Source organism: Geotrypetes seraphini, chromosome 8, assembly GCF_902459505.1.
Source record: "Geotrypetes seraphini chromosome 8, aGeoSer1.1, whole genome shotgun sequence".
In the NCBI taxonomy this organism is placed as follows: domain Eukaryota; kingdom Metazoa; phylum Chordata; class Amphibia; order Gymnophiona; family Dermophiidae; genus Geotrypetes; species Geotrypetes seraphini.
The window spans coordinates 181452470-181472060 of NC_047091.1; the positions used below are offsets into that span (position 1 = coordinate 181452470).

The 19591-nt window shown below is 47.5% G+C and overlaps 1 protein-coding gene across 1 annotated transcript in view; it reads right to left on the minus strand.

Annotated features, from left to right (window-relative positions):
* Positions 1-19591, minus strand: part of GAS2L1 (growth arrest specific 2 like 1) — a 95590-nt gene that overhangs the window by 19911 nt on the left and 56088 nt on the right. Inside the window, exons 3-5 of the mRNA XM_033957142.1 lie at positions 11901-12008; positions 5437-5533; positions 4383-4788 (exon numbers count right to left, since the gene is read on the minus strand). Of these exons, the coding sequence (XP_033813033.1) occupies positions 4383-4788; positions 5437-5533; positions 11901-12008 (611 nt within the window). The remainder of the gene's footprint in view (positions 1-4382; positions 4789-5436; positions 5534-11900; positions 12009-19591) is intronic.

Sequence of the window (19591 nt, forward strand, 5' to 3'; positions counted from 1 at the left end):
GAAAAATGACAAAGTTCCAAAGGTACAATAAATCATCCACTTAAAATAAAATCATCCACATAAAAGTAAAACAATCCACATGAAATCCTTAAAGGACTTAGTCCACTAGGGACGCAGCACCCAATACGGTCTGCGTTTCGACAAAGAATCTTCTTCAGGGGTCCCTGAGGGTCCTATAATGGTGAATATGTGGAGATGCTAATAAGTGGTGAACCGCAAGTAAGCCGCTGCTTGCGTCTTTGTTGAAATGCAGACCTGTTCCTGCGTCCCTAGTGGACTAAGTCCTTTAAGGTTTTCATGTGGATGATTTTACTTTTATGTGGATGATTTTATTTTAAGTGGATGATTTATTGTACCTTTGGAACTTTGTCATTTTTCAAATAAAGTCCATTTAAGGAACATCGTCTTCTCATAGTGGATGCACATCTGTCGCAAATCCCAGTAGCAGTGGCGTCGTAAGGGTTTGGGGGGGGGGCAGTTCGCACAGGGCAAGGCCTTCCAAAGGGCGTGGCATCCCTCCTCCTCTCCATCTCCCTCCTCTCCTTGCCGCGGGCGCCTCTTGCCTTCCCCCGTTCCTTTCTTACCTCCCCGACATGAGGTCGCTGCCCACGCTGGCATCGGCACTCTCTCTGATGTCACTTCCTGGACCCGCCCCTAGGAAGTGATGTCAAAGGGCGAGCTGACACCGACGTGGGCGTGCTACTCACGCCGGAGAAGTTGACAAGGGAAGGAGGGCGCAGCGGAGGGGGGGGGGTTGAGACTTGTATAGTGCCTTTTTGTAGATTTACAACTGCACTCAAAGCGGTTTACATCTGGGCACTTCGAGCATTTTCCCTATCTAATGTACTTGCGGCAGCGGAAGATTAAGGGGGACGCCTTTTACTAAGGCACGCGCTAAATGCTTACGCGTCCATAGAATATAATGGGCAAGTTAGCATTTAGTGCATGCGAAATCGGCTATCGCAGGCCCCCTAAGTGACTTGCCCGGGGGGGGGGTCACAAGAAGCAGCGTGGGGTTTGAACCCACAACCTTAGGGTGCAGCTCTAACCCCTGCGCCACACTCTGCCCCGGGCGCCGCTCGCTCTTCCTACGCCACTGACCAGTAGTACCTAATATTTATATTCAGGCCTCCTTTTACGAATCTGCCATAGCCGTTTCCAGCGCGGGGAGCCGCACTGAATGGCCCGCGCTGCTCCCGATGCTCACTGAGTCTCCTATGAGCGTCGGGAGCAGCGCGGGCCATTCAGCGCGGCTCCCCGCGCTAGAAACGGCAATCACAGTTTCGGAAAAGAGACAGGGGTCAGCGTTGAAATCTCCTCGCCGTCCCTCCCTGCTCAATAAGATCCCACGCACACTGCCATCCTTAACTCTCGGTCTGCCCAGGCTTTCCACTCGACCTGACCGTCTGGCTCTACCTCTTTGCTGGATGTGAAGCAGGCAGGTTTGAATGAGAAGAGAGGAACATCTCTGTTCTACACTAACACTACAGACGATTCAACCTCGGTGACTGGAAATGACAACCTAGGCTCACTGGTTATTTCTTTATGTATTTTTAGTATTTATATATAGCCTGTCTGTCTGGGTTGGCTCAAACTCTACCTAATGTACCTGGGGCAGTGGAGGATTAAGTGATTTGCCCAGGGTCACAAGGAGCAGCACAGGGCTTGAACCCACAACCTCAGGGTGCTGAGGCTGTAGCTTTAACCCCGGCGCCACTCTAGAAATCAAAGTGTAGTAAAAGTGAGCCAAGTCTAGGACAATCAAGCCATTGTGACATCATTGATGAGGTCGTCTCTCATTGGTGGAATGAGGCATTATGACATCACAATCTCAGCTCTGGTTACCAGAGACAGAAACTTTTCACACTGTTTATTCAATTTCCTCTACCGTTCTTCCAGGGGAGCTCAGAACTGTTTACATGAATTTATTCAGGTACCCAAGCATTTTTCCCTGTCTGTTCCGGTGGGCTCACAATCTAACTACTGTACCTGGGGCAATGAGGGGATTAACAGGGGCAATGAGGAGGTTAAGTGACTTACCCAGGGTCACAAGGAGCAGCATGGGATTTGAACCCACAACCTCAGGGTGCTGAGGCTGTAGCTCTAACCACCGTGCCCCCTCCCCCCCCCCATCTTAAGGCTTTGCAAACTGAAATCTTCAATCCCAGTTACACGGTGTTACGGTTTAGGAACCGGTTACCATAGCAGGCAGGAACTGAAATGCTTGCCTCCCTTCCTGCTCTCTTAGGGCAGGAGGGAATGAGTCACACCCTGCCCTGCCTCCTGTACTCATGTCTGGGCCAGCAAGACAAAACATCCCCCTCTCCCTGGCTTCCAGTCAGTCAGCGTTTCCTTACTGTTTGGAAGATAAATTTTGCATCTGTTGGTAGTATCTCAACATCTAATATAATAAAAGGCTAAGCCGCGCATGCGCACTCCCATCGCGTGTTCCGTTTTTCGTGCGCTGTAGGGCACCTCAGATAGGAGTGCGCATGCGCGCGAAACACTCTCTCTCCTCCCCCGAGGCGGATGTCGGACACGGCGGCTGCCGGCCGTGCTGTTCTTCGGTCTGCCGTGCTCCTTGCCTGAAGTCCGATGCAGTCGGGGATCTTGAGAGGAGCCGTCGCCGCTGCGTCTTTCAACTGAAAAATATACTTGGCCGTCCGAAGCTCTCTCTCTCCCTCCCCCTCCCCCTCCCCGAGGCGGATGTTGGCCGCGGTGGCTGCAGGCCGCGGCAGCCGAACCCGGACGGCATTTTAAAATAAAACAGCTAAGTTTTTAAAAGATGGCTTTTCAACCCCCCCCCCCCCCACCAACTCCGACGCAACACCTTTTAAAACCCTCCCCCCCAGCTTTGTGGTTAAGGCCTGGCTTCTTCGGGCAGCAGCAGCGTTTAAAATTCGCTGCTGTTGCCGGCTTCAGGCCTTCCTCTCTGGCGGGTCCTGCCTACTTCATGTTTGAAGTAGACAGGACCCGCCAGAGAGGAAGACCTGAAGCCGGCAACAGCAATTAATTATAAATGCTGCTGCTGCTGCCCGATGAAGTTGAAGGAGGAAAGGGAGCAGAAGGGGAGAGAATGGTAGGGCATGGAGTTAAAGAGGAAGGTATGGGGGGGGAAGAAAATACTGCACAGGAGGCCTACTGCTGGACAGGGGGAGCAGGAAGGAGGTGATGATGGACAGGGGGGAGGTAAAACAAAGGGAGAAGGGCTGCTGCTGGATAAGGTGAGCAGTGATGGGATGGTGGAGATCACAGGGGAGGTAAAAGGAAGGGAGAATGGACAGGGGGAGCAGGCAAGGGGTGGTGGTGGACAGCCAAGGAAAAAGAAAGACAGAAAGAAAGCGGCTAAGGAGAGAGAAAAAGAAATAAAGACAGACACACACACATATATTCTAGCATCCGTTAAATAAACTCCTGGGAAATTATTAGGAAAAAAAAAAAAATCCAATGGGCACTGCATCTCTCGCCTTTTCTGTATAAACGTAAGCAGCGCAAGGGAGTTGAAAGCAACGATGGAAGAGACCAGAGGAGAGGAATCATCATGCCACATTGCCACTGTGGACAATCAGAATATAACTTCTCTAAAAAAACAACATCTGGACATCCTTATATTGCACCTTGACTACTGTGTGCAATTCTAGTTGCCATATCTCAAAAAAAAGATATACACTTCTCCCTCGTCATTCACGGGGGATACGGGCAGAGCCGGACCGCAAATGCCGAAAAACCGCGATTATCCAGCTCTGACCCACCCCCACCTCCCTGCCGCCTTCCCGGCCTTACCTAAACATAGTAACATAGTAGATGACGGCAGATAAAGACCCGAATGGTCCATCCAGTCTAGAAATGGCTGTAGGGAGTTCTACGGGAACTCCCAGCAGCCATTTCCTCATGGCGATCTGCACAGGGCAGGAGCGTAGGAAGATCGCTCCTGCCCCGAAAGCCCTCTAGACCACCAGGTAAGGCCGGGAAGGTGTCAGGGAGGAAAAAAAGATGGATTTTTTTTTTACATTAAGACTGTTTTTTTTTTTATTTTCCCCCTCCCCAGAAAAAAATCGCGATTATATGAAACCGCGAGTGCAGGAACCGCGAATGGGGAGGGGGAAGAATTTGAAAAGGTACAGAGAAGGGTGATGAAAAAGGTAAAAGGGATGTGATGACTTCCTTATGAGGAAACGCTAAAGCGGCTCGGGTTCTTCAGCTTGGAGAAGAGACGGCTCAGGGGTGATATGATAGAGGTCTATAGAATACTAGGACTAGGGGTGGTGTTACCAGATTTTCCAGAACTAAAATCCTTCTTGATCATACCACATCACCCTCCTAACCCTTTACATAGTAGATGACAGAAAAAGACCAATTGCCGTTTTGCAATTATATTTTACCTGAGCGCACTGGCAGTCCGTGGCTCAGTCCGTTCCCGCTGCATGGGAGTGGAGCTCCTCCAAGATCCGGCTGCACTGGGCAGAGGTCCAGGAACTGTGGAAGATCTGGGAGGTCCGTCCATTCTCTCCTGCCTCGAAGGCAGAACAGGAGCCGAGACTTGCCGCGGGACCTGCGCCAGGTTCACATCCCCCGAGGCGGTTCTGTCTGCCTTTGCTGGTGAGGAATCGGTGCCAGCCGGAGCCCGCTTCTCCGTTCCACGAGGAGATTCTGACGTTCGATGAGGGCTCATCCCCTCTGACCAGCGCTGGTGTCCCAGGCTGGAGGCTCGTGCGCTGTTAGCAAAGGTGTGCGTTGAGGCCTTTGGGCCTGGAAACCCCAGAGCTCTGCTCTGCTGCAGCCGGTGAGCTGCCAAAAAAAACGATAACAGTGTTAATGTAAAGAATAGTCAACCCTATACAAAGTTGCAGATTTTTTTTGTGGCCGAAAAGCAGAGTTGTACTGAGCGCTAGTTCAACGATAGTTTTCCGGAGCAGCCAAAGTTTCTCGGTTCATAGACAACCCCGCGAAAGACAAAGGCGCGCGCCGACAACTGAGCGCAAGATGGAGGCGCGCGCCGAAGAAAATTACAGTTTTTAGGGGCTCCGACGGGGGGTTTTGTTGGGAGCCCCTCCAGTTTACTTAATAGAGATTGCGCTGGCGTTGTGGGGGGTTTGGGGGGTTGTAACCCTCCACATTTTAAAAATAGGGAAAAAGTGAAGTTTTCAGTAAAATGTGGGGGGTTACAACCTCCCACCCCCCCCCACAACGCCCCTACAACGCGGCGCGATCTCTATTAAGTAAAGTGGGGGTTTCCCCACACACACACCCCCGTCGGAGCCATAAAAACAGTAATTTTCTGTGGTGCGCGCCTCCGCGTTGCACTCAATTGTCTGCGCGCGCCTTTGTCCCGGCGTGCTTTTGACCTGACACCAAGTTGCTCAATCATATGGCGTGCCCCACCACACCCAGGGCTCCTTTAGCCCGAGGTCCCTACAGGTAAATCCATGTACTCACAGACAGAAGAACATCTGCAGGGGTCGTGCTTATCCAGGTAATGTTCCAGGGTGTCCCATCCTCCACCTACGCGCACCATGACGTGACTCCTGAGCACCTGCCAAGCACCAAAAGAACCAGAAGAGAATCACTAGCACCAGAGCCAGGAAACTCACAAGGAAGCACTATCTCTGGTGCAAGGATATTGGGCACCCTCGGTAAACCTTAACTAGAGAACGACATGGGGACACATTTTCCCATCCCGTCCCCGCTCCATTCCTGCAAGCTCTGTCCTCAAGTACACAAGCCTCAAACACTTTAAAATGCTAAGGAGCAACATTCTAGAGCTCTGATAGTGATGTCATAATGCCTCATTCCACGAATGTCTAAGCTCCGTCCTCACCTGCACAAGCCTCAAACACTTTCAAATCCTAAGGAGCAACATTCTAGAGCTCAGATTGTGATGTCATAATGTCTCATTCCACCAATGCCTAAGCCCCGTCCTCACCTGCACAAGCCTCAAACGCTTTAAAATCCTAAGTAGCAACATTCTAGAGCTGAGATTGTGATGTCATAATGCCTCATTCCACCAATGCCTAAGCTCCGTCCTCATCTGCACAAGCCTCAAACACTTTCAAATCCTAAGTAGCAACATTCTAGAGCTCAGATTGTGATGTCATAATGCCTCATTCCACCAATGCCTAAGCTCCGTCCTCACCTGCACAAGCCTCAAACACTTTCAAATCCTAAGTAGCAACATTCTAGAGCTCAGATTGTGATGTCATAATGCCTCATTCCACCAATGCCTAAGCTCCGTCCTCATCTGCACAAGCCTCAAACACTTTCAAATCCTAAGTAGCAACATTCTAGAGCTCAGATTGTGATGTCATAATGCCTCATTCCACCAATGCCTAAGCTCCGTCCTCATCTGCACAAGCCTCAAACGCTTTAAAATCATAAGTGTTCCAGGCTTGTGCGGTTAAGGCAGAGCTTACAGGAAGGGGGCAAGGACACGGACAGCCACAAAACTTGCAGGGACGGGACGGGGAAATTGAGTTCCTGCGGGGACGGGGACAAACTTGTCCCCGTGTCATTCTCTACACTGCACCACTCTAGAATCAAAGTGTAGTAAAAGTAAGCCAAGTAAAGGGCAATCAAGCCATTGTGACATCACTGATGAGGTTGGCTCTTATTGGTGGAAGGAGGCATTATGACATCACAATACCAGCTCTGGTTTTCAGAGGCTGAAACTTTTCACATTACAGTATATATTAATTCAATTTTCTATACTGTTCTCCCAAGTACAGAATGACACAGGGACAATTTTTCCTCTTCCCCGTAGGAACTCATTTTCCCGTCCCTTCCCCGCCAGTTCTTTTCCTGTCCCTGCCCCGTTCCTGCAAGCTCCGTCCTCATTTGCACAAGCCTCAAACGCTTTAAAATCCTAAGTGGCAACATTCTAGAGCTGAGATTGTGATGTCATAATGCCTCATTCCACCAATGCCTAAGCTCCGCCCTCATCCGCACAAGCCTCAAACATTTAAAAATCATAACTGTTTGAGGTTAAGGCAGAGCTTACAGGAATGGGGAAAGGACAGGGACAGCGACAAAACTTCCGGGGATGGGACAGGGAAATAAAATTCCTGCGGGGACAGGGACAAATTTGTCCCCGTTTCATTCTCTACTGCTGCCCTAGACTCTGCCTAGTCTTTCCTAATGGACGAACACTCCTGCCATGAAACACCAGTGGCACTTCTCAAGTAGCCTCCATGTCTTCCTCATCCTCAGGCTCCGCTGGCTGGATCACGTCAACGTTACAAGGGTATGTTTTGGAAACTGTGGTACAAGCTGGCATATACTTAGGATAAATGCCTGCTCAGGGCTGGCGTTTGGGCAGAACATGGCATGTGCATTTTATAAAATAACAAGTAGAAAATTTGTATCCAAAAATCCCCCCAAACAAAACAAAATGGTACCAGTAAGCAAAAAAGATCAAATTTTATAAACGAGGAAAAAAAAGGCCTCATAAACCCAGGTGTCTAATTTTTTTTTTAAAGGGCTCTGGGTATTGAGCGGGGAGGGGTGTAATGGGGTATAGGGGAGTGGAGTAAAGTTACCCCTCCCAGGTCTGGAAAATCCGGACCCCTAGGCCCACCCACAGGCCCACCCTGTCTCACCCACCACACCCTGGTTCTGCCCTGTCATACCCCCAAGCTCGCCCTGCCCTGTCATGCCCCTTAGCCTGCCCCAAGCCCCCACCCCCCTGCGGATGCCCTCCTACACGAAGGAAAGCTTTTCAAAACCCAGACAAAGCACCGGGTTTTGAAAAGCCATCCGGACCCCCGGACATGTCCTCCTTTTGACGAGGACATGTCTGGAGAAATCCAGATGTCTGGTAACCCTAGTTGAGGGGGGAGGGTAGCACTGTTGTACCCATCCACTTTGGGCTCAGGCCTGCCCAAAATACACCCAATTTGGGTGTCTGGCTACATCTCTGGTCCACACCTTTAATCTAGGCATGATTTCTCTAAGATTTGTGCTACTGCTTTATAAAGATTTCGAGGCACCTACGTCTTTATCAAACAGGCTAAATATTGGCGCCTTCCTGCCCATCAACGTTGGCGCTCTCTTTGTGTGTGCAGTCAGACCTTTCACTCCCTGCGCGGCATAACCACCAGATTGCGCAAAATGCACCGAGTGCTGAGCTCTGCCACCCCAACCCATCTCATGCCAGCCCAAACAACAAGGACCATCTGTGCTCCTGGTGCCCTAGAGAGGGCAGTGCCAGGCAGCTGATGGCGACTCTGATGGCCTCTGAGGACTCCGAGAAAGCAAGAGGAATTGGTTCACAGTCATTTGCGCGCGGGACAAAGCCGACATTTGAGCCCAGACAATTGGGCACAAGATTCCAGCGTGCCGCCGGAAAAATTAATTTTAAAGAGCTCCGATGGGGGGTGTGAGGGGGAAACCCCCCCCCCAGTTTACTTAATAGTGTTCGCGCTGCCGTTGGGGGGAGGTTGGAACCCCCCATTATAGAGGAAACTTAACTTTTTCCTGATTTTTTAGGAAAAAGTTAAGTTTTCTGTATAATGTGGGGGTTGCACCCCCTACACCCTCCCAACGGCAGCGCGAACAGTATTAAGTAAACTAGGGGGTTCCCCCTCAACCCCCCCCCCATCGGAGCTCTTTAAAATTAACTTTTACAGCAGCTCGTGGAATCTTGTGCGCAATTGTCTGGGCTGAAATGTCGGCGCAGCTTTGTCGGGTGCGCTTTTGTCCCGTCACCGAGGAGTTAGCTCACCAAACACGTACCAGTAAAGATACTGTTTGTACATGAAGTCAGCGGTCAGTGGCTAGGTCCAGTTCCTCTCCCTCCCTCTCGACAGCTTATTTAATAATGAACCAAGATGCTCACTTTACGCCCTGGTTCCAATGTCTTCAGTTCCTGTGTCCACTGGTTGGAGTATGAGTTACTGGAAATCTGAAGAGCTGATGGCAGCCAGGAATTAATCAGGACAAAGTTCTGTCTAAGACCTGCTAAACTCCTCCCTTCCCCATCCCATTATCATTTTTCTGGAGTCACAAAAAGCATCAGCAAGCGTTCAATGGACTCGCTACTCAAGGTTCCGAGGCCTTGCAGGTCATTATTTTCTGCATAATGCAGTTGTGGACTAGCATTTCAGGCTGCTTTTTGCGACAGGGAATTTGGACCATTGCTACGCAGTGCTCGCTCTTATAAATATTTAAGAACTCAATTGAAAACCTATCTTTTTTCTAAATACTTGGCGAACTAATTTAAATGATTCTTAGGTTAGATCATTTTTAATCTTTGTACTGTTTTGTTAACCGCGCTGAACTTACGGTTACGTGGTTTATAAATACGATGTTATGTTAAAAATCAGGGCAAATTTCAAGTTTATTCAAGGCTCGATATACCGACCATCACAAGTATCTGGGCGGTTTACAATGTTAAAAATTAAAAAGGCCTAATATTATTTATGATTGGGTGGGGTAAAATAAAAAGAGGGTGAACCTATAACTAGGACGAATTAAGACTGATTAAAAACGAGAGGTTTTGGGGGATAGGGAAGTTTTAATTACAATGATAAATGAAAATAAACGGAAGGGTAGAGGGAAGGGAAGTAACGAGGGGGAAACAGAGATGTCGCTTCTTAAAAGCTTTTGGTGACGAGGAAGGGCTGTCCGGCAACAGCGGACCCCCCCCGACAGCCCTAGATTTATTAAGTTTGGTCATTATTTAAATCAGAATTTATCAGCAATTTCTGGGGCAAAGGACCGAGTTAACCCTCCAAAGCCCAAGCAGAACCTCTGCAAAACAACTCCGTTTTCTAATGCGCAGAGGAAAGACTGATTCTCTGGCGCAGATTTCAGAAATTATGTATTTTCCAGGCAATGGATGCAATCTGAGACCACCTTAGTTAACTCTGATAACACTGGACAATAAAGTTGTTGCTTCTTCAAAACTTTCAGGTGGTTGATCACGGCGGGTGGTCGAGGCCAGGAGCGTGCCTGATTTTAAGTCAAAATGGGATCGCCAGTGGGATCTCTTCACAGAGAAAGGTAGGGGAGGGTTATTGGGGTGGGCAGACTTGGTGGGCCGTGGCCCTTATCTGCCGTCTATTTCTATGTTTCTAACAATCAACTTATATACTGCAGGGCCGTGAAGTTCTATGCGATTTACAAAAGATTAAAATGTACAATTAGAAGAAACTTGAATACCCAAATAATTGAAAAATAAGATCTGAACAGTATAAATTCAAACTAATTACCCAACTATTTAGTGAACAAATATGTCTTTAAATGTCTCCTACATTCCCCCTAGGAGCTGGAAGACATGATCAAATGTTTCCAGATCCCTGCCCCATATCTTACAGATTTTTGGCTGCTGATCACGAAAATCATGTTTAAAATTGCGTATTTCACAAAAAAAGAACATTTGTACAATTTCTCGTTATACTTTCAGGCTAATGCAAATGAATAATTAATAACAGGCGCCAAGATTAAGGAAGGCATTTTTGTCGGTCCACAGATCAGACACGTCCATCAGTGACGAGAGATTTGAAGATCTGTTCGTTGGGCCAGAGAAAATCGCCTGGAAAGCATTCACGGATGTCACTGAGAATTTTCAGAACATGGCAAAACATTAATTCCCGTGATGATTTTCCAGCAGGCACTCAACATCATAGAGGCCAACTTTTTGGAATGACTGGGGGTGCTAAGCCCATCCCAAATTCCCTCTCTTTGGACAAAGTGAAAGCATTCGCTCAGTTTGGGGGATTCTCCCACACCTGACACCTGAGCCCTACATTAAAGAAGACACTTGATGACATTACCTCAGTTTACTACTGGTGGTATTAATCATTTCTATAGGACCACTAGACAAACACAGTACTGCACACATTATATACGGGTCCTTTCTCTGACGGGAACATCCCTGACTCCAGTTCTGCCTTGACGTATTCCTAAAACGCTCCCAGACATACTCGATTAATCTTACCATGCTAATGTAATTTCAAAAGTTTTTTGTATTATCGCCGTCTGTATGCAGTCTCTTCCTCTGTAAACCACTCTGAACTATTTCTGGTATTGCAGTATATAAAAATAAAGTTCTTATTATTATTTTCTCTATCCCTAGTGGGCTCACAATCGGTTTTTCTGCCTGGGGCAACCGATCGTTAGGTGGAATGCTCAGAGGTCCTCCGGATGCGGTTGGAGCTCGTCAGGGCAAAGCCAGACAAATGCCGGGTTTTGGAAAGTCCGTCCGGGAGCCTGGGCAGTCCTCTAAAAAGAGGCCATGTCCGGGTTTCCCCGGGCGTCTGGATATCTTTTTTTGTAAGATGAAATATGGGAAGTGATTGCTATGTAATATGTTTAGACGCTGGACGTTTTTGTACTTTTTATAAGTTTTGATAAAGTTGCTGCGTATTGTATCTGTGATTTCTATGACTATGTGTGAATTTGTTGTGAGCCGCTTCGGGTAAGGCGGGATAAAATAAATATACTTTTAACTGTAAACCCTACTTAACCCTCCACTGTCCCAGGCACAAAATAAGTACCTGCATAGAATATGCAAACCACTTTGATTGCAACCACAGAAAGGCAGTTTGTCAAATCCCAGAGAGTGGTAGAAATCTGGAACGCTCTTCCGGAGGCTGTTATAGGGGAAAGCACCCTTCAGGGATTCAAGACAAGGTTGGATAAGTTCCTACTGGAACAGAACACGATGGACCACTGGTCTGACCCAGCAGCGGCAATTCTTATGTTCTCATCCCCTATCACTCCAGCCCGTTACACAGCTATGAAACAGCCAAGCGTTGGTCAAGGGTATGAGAGAAAGAATCACCTGTTTTCAGTTATTGCCACTAAATCTTTACTTTGTGGTGAGTAATGAAGCAGTGGCCCAGTAGTCCAGTGGTGTAGAAGCCACTTGGAAAGCCCGGTACTTTGCACAGCCTAAGACTTACTCTGACAAAGATGAGCACGTTGCTGTCTCCCACTCTGTATTTGCCCTCGGAGACTTTGATCATCGGGAACTGGGAAGGGCAAGTGCAGTGGCCCAGTATCTCGCGCACCTGTGGGGAGAGACGGAGAAGAAGACAGTTAGACCCTGCAGATCTGGACACAGAACGGGACCCAGAGACTGCAAGGTTGGGAATGGCGCACCCTGCTGGAGATGCTCTGTAACTTCTCACTATAATATTTATTTCACACCTCCCGCTTTAGATTCAATACCTGGAGAGGAAGGGACAGAAGATGGCATGCATAGGCAGACTAGATAGGTAGGGTTACCAGATGTTCCTTCAGGAAAATCTGGACCCATGGCCATGCCCCCCAGTTCCGTCCACTTCCTGCCCCATCCCAGCCCCAGCCTCCTTAACCCGTTCATCCGTCGGGACGGCATCTGCGCATGCGACAAAATTACATCGCACGTGACATCACGCTTTGCATCCCCATGTTCACAGATGCTGTCCTGATATTGGAAGCTTTTCAAAACCTGGGTTTTGAAATGCTGTCCAGACCCCTGGACATGTCCTCAAAAGGAGGACATGTCCGGGGAAATCCAGGTAACCCCATAGATGGAGCACAATAAAGAGGCAAGAGAGATGTCTATACCAACCATTAGTCTCATTTATTTAAAACAACATATATAAGGTGTAAAAGTCCTAGGTCAGGGGTAGGCAATTCCAGTCCTGGAGAGCCGGAGCCAGGTCAGGTTTTCAGGATATCCACAATAAATATGATGAGATAGATTTGCATCTCAAGGAGGCAGTGCATGAAAATCCATCTCATACATATTCATGGTGGAGATCCTGAAAACCTGACCTGGCTCCGGCTCTCGAGGACCGGAATTGCCTACCTCTGCCCTAGGTCTTTATAAAGACTAGATGAAGTCCCGGATGAAAAGAATCCTAGGAAAGTCCCAACCAGGATCCGGGTTTCGGCAAACAAAATTGCCTTCCTCAGGGGACAACGTGTACGCAATCTTCTTCTAAAATGAAAGCTGCAAGGCAAAGAATGATGATTTGAATGAAAAAATATTGGCAAAACACTCACAAAAAATTGTGGGTTGAAAAGAGATGTGCAAGCCTACCGTGTTGACGTTCTGAAATCAAAAACGCCAACACGCTTTCATTTTAGGAGATTTCTATGTACACGTTGTCCCCTGAGGAAGGCAATTTTGTTTGCCGAAACCCGGATCCTGGTTGGGATTTTCCTAGGATTCTTTTCATCCGGGACGTCATCTGGTCTTTATAAAGACCTAGGACTTTGACAACTTATATATGTTGTTTTAAATAAATGAGACTAACAGTTGGTATAGACATCGCTCTTGCCTCTTTGTTGTGTTCTTTGTGCTTTTATCGAGGCTAGTTTGCTTCTTTTTTCCTCCCAACCCTATAGATAGGCCATATGGTCTTTATCTGACTTTGTTTTTAGGTTTTTCTGTTTCCAGAGACAGAAATCATCTCAGAACACGGTCCCGCCAACGAGCTCTACCTAAACCGTTATTCTGTGTATAATCATTCAATATTAGCCAGATACCGGACTCCAAGAGTCCAAACCACTCAGAGCAATACAAGTATCCAGGCGGAATTTCTGTTCTCCCTGAGAGGCCTCTAGACAGAGCCTCTGGGGAAAGACTCGGAGCTTGGCTCCCCCTGGTTCTTCTGTGTGTTTTGAGTAACGAGCTAACAACTCGTTGAACATTTTTTGTGCCCATGCCAGTGTATTCTGGGACTCGTAACTGAGCTCACTTACTCACAACTCGTAACTAACATTCCCCGTAAAGCTGTCACTTGGGGAGAGGACTAAAACCCCCAAGACTAGCAGACACGTCCTGGTGCTGCTAAAGTCATATCAAGTCATTCCACCAGAAAAGATACTTGACGCCCTCTTCCAGACCAAAGTCAACATGGATCAGATTTGAAGGGAACAGCTCCAAAACCAATTCTACACATTGGCGCTGTCGTGCAGTCGTGGACACAAAGGGGCCGATTCCATAAACGGCCCTTAAATCAACAGCCACCTACAAAATGGCGCCGGTCGTGTGTCAATCACACTTGGGCGCCATTTACAGAATTGCGGTTACGTAAAAACGTAGGCGCCTGAAACATAGGCCAAGGTTTCCAAGGTCTACATTTCGGGTTTTTGGAGAATCGCTCCTAGCGGCGCCTATAGAAACACCCACTTAGGTAGGGTCACCAGAGGTCCGGATTGACCTGGACATGTCCACTTTTTAGAAGGCGTGTCTGGGCATCCGGATAGCTTTTCAAAACCCGGCACTTTGTCCGGGTTTTGAAAATCTTCTTCTTTGGGGCTGCGTCGGAACGGTGTCCACGCGTATGTGGATGCGACACAGTGATGTCACGCGTGTGTGATGCCATCGTGTTGCAACCCCGCATGCCTGGATGCCCTCCCAACAAAAACGGGTTGAGGGGTGGGGGCGGAGCAAGGCAGGCTTAGGGGCGGGGCTATGGGTCTGGATTTTAGTCAACTAAAATCTGGTAACGCTACATGTAGGCCTTAGGCGCCAAGTGTCATGTGATAGAATCGGGTAGGTGCCTATCGCCCAATTAATTTTTATTTTTACCAATTATTGAGGCTATTAAGGGTATTTTGCCAATTAATCCCACCCCCCTTTTTACAAAACCATAGCGCAGTTTTTAGTGCCAGCTATTGCAGTTACAGCTCCGACAATTCATAGGAATTCTATGAGCATTGGAGCTGTTACAGCCATAACCAACGCTTAAAATGCTAGCATGGTTTTGTAAAGGAGGGGGGGTAGGTTAAGAGCCTAAGACGTGCCTAACTGTAGATGCCCTTTATAGAATCAGCCCCAAAGAGCAGAAAAATTTGAGAATAATGGCATAGTAAGTGGGGGGGGGGGGGGCGGACCGCCCCTGGAGCCATCTTGGTGGGGCTGCCGACACGTCTCTGCTTCCCCATGCCACGTTCATGTCTCCCCTTCCCCCCTCATACCTCTTTCTATCTTCACCAGCACAAGCAACTACTCTGGCCTGGCTCCCTCTGCAATCACTTCCGGGTTGTGGGGCCAGGAAGTGGCATCAGAGGCTAAGCCAACGCCGGCACGAGCAGCAGGCCAGAATAATTGCTTGCGCTGGCAAAGATTTAAAGAGGTACAGGGGTGGGGTGAGAGGGCGTGAGTGTGGTGTGGGGGGGTGCCCCGGGCGCCTCCTATTCTCGGTGACCCGTCAAAAGCGCGCAGGACATTGGCGCACCGACAATCCTGTCCCGACATTTGCAGGCAGGACCAAAGCCCGCCACCCTGTTCCCTTCCCTATTGCATTCCCATTAGCGCTCTGAGGGGGGGGGGGAATCCCCCCAAAATACACTCCCGCTCTCATTGAGGAGGGGTGTGAGGGGAACCCCCCACTACACTTAGAACGCGCGCTTTCCTCGTGCCAACAACGTTTCACTTTTCCGCTCTGAGGGGAGGGAGGGAAACCCCCCTCCCACTACCAGGGGGATGCCAACGCGCGCCATTCCTGGAAAAAAAAACCTTATTCCACTTACCATTTCGCCCTGAACGGAAGCCAAAAGGGTGGCACGCATTGGTCCTGCACGCAAATGTCAGGGCGGGATTGTCGGTGCGTATATGTCCTGCGCACTTTTGACGGCATACCCCTAGTCTAACTAGGCCACTGTTTGGAGACACTGATACTGTCCCCCCCTCCCACCTGCTATCATGTGGATTCTGGAAGGCAAAAGACGAGAATGCTGCCATCTGCCTAAGACCGTGACCGATGCTAACTCCGTGTCACATGGACCATGCAGTGAGATTTCATCTACAACTTTTTTTTTTTGGAAATATATTTTATTGAGCAAATCAAGAAAAAAACACAGAACACAACAAAAGGCAGCCGTGCCAAAAGAGCAATAATACACCACGGCAAACCCTAAGTACAAGGCATCAACTAAGAATACAACAGTCACACAGTGCCATAAAGAATCAAGTGCTCAGAAAAGATTTTACAAATATCACCCCAAAGATACCCAACCTACCCACCCAGCCCCCCCCCTCCCATGTGGATGGCACAACAAGTTTCAAGTTTATTAAATTGTTTGATTAAACGCTTTTCCAATTTCAAAGCGTTTTACAAAAATAAAAACAGAATTTAAAAAAACAAAACTAACTTATACATAATATTCTACTAAACGAACAAGGGTAACATCCTTAGGACAAGAGGAAAACTAGAAACAGTAGGAAAATGGGGAAGAAATACAATTTTTGTTTAAAGAGTACATAAAAGGAAAACACATTAGGGAGATAAGGAAAATAAAAAGGCCAAAAAAATGTCATTAGAAAAGTATAAAGGTTTATATTTAAGGGAAAAGAAGTTAACTGATGTTATTGTGCAGGGATTAACTGATGTTATTAAAAAAAAAGAGAACTGTCAGTTAAATGCTTCTTTAAAAAGAAGACACTTTAAGTTCTTTTTAAAAGTTTGCAAATCTTGTTCTAATCTTAAAGAAGAAAGATGTCAGAAAAAACACAGGTATGTATGAGTGAGTGAGGAAAGAAGCAACAAGCGCCAGAGAGCAGAATAGAAAGAAAGAGGTGCAGTCCCCTATATCCAATGAGTTAAGCAGTAAACTCCAAGATCGGTGCGGCAAAGCCGTCCAATAAGCCTCCCAAATCTCCTGAAAACGATCCTAACTACGGGGAACCCTACCGGACACAGCCCGGCGCTCCAGCAAGGCCAATTCAAAGAGTGAACGTTGCCATTGTACCACCGTTGGGATAGCCTGCTCCCGCCAGCACACTAAAATCATCTACAACTTTTAAAAATGGAAAATTGCAGACCCCCCCTTCCTCTGTTGGAAGCCTAATGAAAGTGATGATGGGATGGGGACGTGAGCCTCACTCACTAGCTGTTTCCCTGTCCCTGAGGGGGGGGGGGGGGGTCTTATGATCTAGGTGTATACCTGACTTCCCTGCTCATTTTCTAAGAAGACTGTCTTAACCCCCCCTCCTCATATAAGAGGTGAGAAGAGGGGTTAGACAGTCCATACAGGGCAGAAGGGCGACAGCACAGTTACTGTGGACAAAATGGAGACCCCCCCTCAGACCCAGTCAGTGTGAGACAATTTGCGTCCACGGGGGACACCTGGAATGGCAGGGAAGACATTTCCAAATAGATTCTGCAAATAAAATCTTAAACGTAACATTCATGCTTAATACAGAAGTGTTTCACTAACTGCTTTAAGCATATTGGAAAATGCTGACGGTTTCCTTTCAAGCTGATCTTGTAAGCTCTTAGCTGCAGGGTCATTCCAACCACATCATTCAGCTCATCCCGCTGACATTGCTGAATATAAATAGTACTTATTAATTATGAATATTAATTCCCTGTGCCAGTGCTCCTGTACACAAAGGTCTACCAGCGATACCTGCAATTAGACGAGGATGACTCTAGGCTGCCATTGATCCCCGCCTGCCTTCACGTCTCGCTTTCACTGCTAGAGGAAATCATCTATTTAATTAGCAGTGGCCCCCGGTCTCAGCTTTCTGCTGCACTCCCACAGTATCTGTGCCAGGAATGTGGCAAGGATAAAGGTACACAGGCTCGAGCTTTAGAAGCTCCTTCGTTGGGGGATCCCTCCCAAATGTAGGCGATTCAGACTCTCTTGCAGTGGTTAAAGCTACAGCCTCAGCACCCTGAGGTTGTGGGTTGAAATCCAGGGTCCCTTGTGACCCTGGTCAAGTCATTTAATGCAGAGGCGAGCAACGAAATTAGTTAGTGGAATGGAGAATTTGAGCTACAATAAACGACTTAGGAAAGTAGCACTGTTCACCCTCGAAAAGAGAAGACTGTGAGGGGATATGATAGAGATTTTTTAATTATTAAAAGGTTTTGACAAAATAGATCAGGAAATATCATTGCTAACATTTTCAGATGTGACACGGACAAGAGGACATGGCCTGAAACTGAGTGGACTATAATCACATAAAGAAACCGGTATGGAGTATTTTCAAATCGTTTCAATGAATTATGAGTATGCCTCAGCCCCACCACTCCACCGCTGTGCTAGCTCTTAACTGCGGCGAGATTTATGTGGCATTTCCATCATTGGCCGCTCATAGTCATTTTAAATCTGCTAGTCTTGTTTTTTAATTCTCTTTTTGTATCTTTTTTATGTGTACCTATAAAACCATCTTAGCTGTAAGAATCAAATGTACTTAATTGCACTTAGCTTTAAGTAGCATAGCTAAATCCAGCCAACGCCGGGGAGTCTACTCTAGACACAGAATGAGTCGGATGACACGCTGGCACCTCGGGAGACCCTTGACACAGCGCCTGTATGGTGCAAAACATGTTGGGTTAAACTCCCCGGCGTTGGCTGGATTTAGCTATGCTACTTAAAGCTAAGTACAATTAAGTACATTTGATTCTTACAGCTAAGATGCTTTTATAGGTACACATAAAAAAGATACAAAAAAAGAATGAAAAAACTAAGACTAGCAGATTTAAAATGACTATGAGCGGCCAATGATGAAGTGCCACATAAATCTCGCCGCAGTTAAGAGCTAGCACAGCGGCGGAGTGGTGGGGCTGAGGCATCCTCATAATTCATTGAAACGATTTGAAAATACTCCATACCGGTTTCTTTATGTGATTATAGTACATTTAGAGATTTGATCCCGGTAAACGAATATAAGAAGATAGCCATTTTCTCAGAGGCTAATAGCTGAAACTGAGTGGAGGCAGGTTCAGGACTAATGTCGGGAAGTTCTGTTTTGTACAGCGAGTGGTGGGCGCTTGGAATGCTCTCCCGGAGGAGGTGGTGATGGAGACTACCGTTCTGGGTTTCAAACGTAAGTTGGATGCATACCTTCATGCTAATCCTATTGAGGGATACGGGAAATCCGGGTCTCCATAAAGGAGTACCTAAAGGGCCTCCGCGTGTGCGGATCACCGGACTAGATGGACCTAGGGTCTGATCCGGAGAAGGCGTTTCTTATGTTCTTATCCATTGTCCCAGGTACATTAGATAGATTGAGAGCCAACCAGGACAGAGGGGAAAAATGCTCGAGGACCTGAATAAATTCATGTAGACTGTTCTGAGCTCCCTTGTGAGAACAGCATATAATATTGAATAAATAGTGTGAAAGGTTTCAGCCTGATAGCCAGAACTGGTATTGTGAGGTCATAATGCCTCATTCCACCAATAAGAGTCAACCTCATCAGTGATGTCAGAATGGCTTCATTGTTCTATACTTGGCTCACTTCAGCTATTGTATTGGAGGAGAATGTGGCACAGTGGTTAAAGCTATGGCCTCAGTACACTCAGGTTGTGGGTTCAAACCCACACAGGGCAAGTCACTTAATACCCCCATTGCCCCAAGTACATTAGATAGATTGTGAGGCCACCAGGACAGACAGGGGAAATGCTTGAAGTACCTGTATATAAACCACTTTGAGTGTGGTTGAAAAACTTCAAAAAGGCAGTATACAAGTCCTAATCCCTTTCCCTGATGTCATAAATGCCTGGCAGAACCCCATAGAGTAGCAACATTCTAGAGCTGAGATTGTGATGTCATAATGCCTCATTCCACCAATGCCTAAGAGCCAGCCTCATCAGTGATGTCACAATGGCTTCTGATATTGGAGGAGAAGTGGCACACTGATTGAAG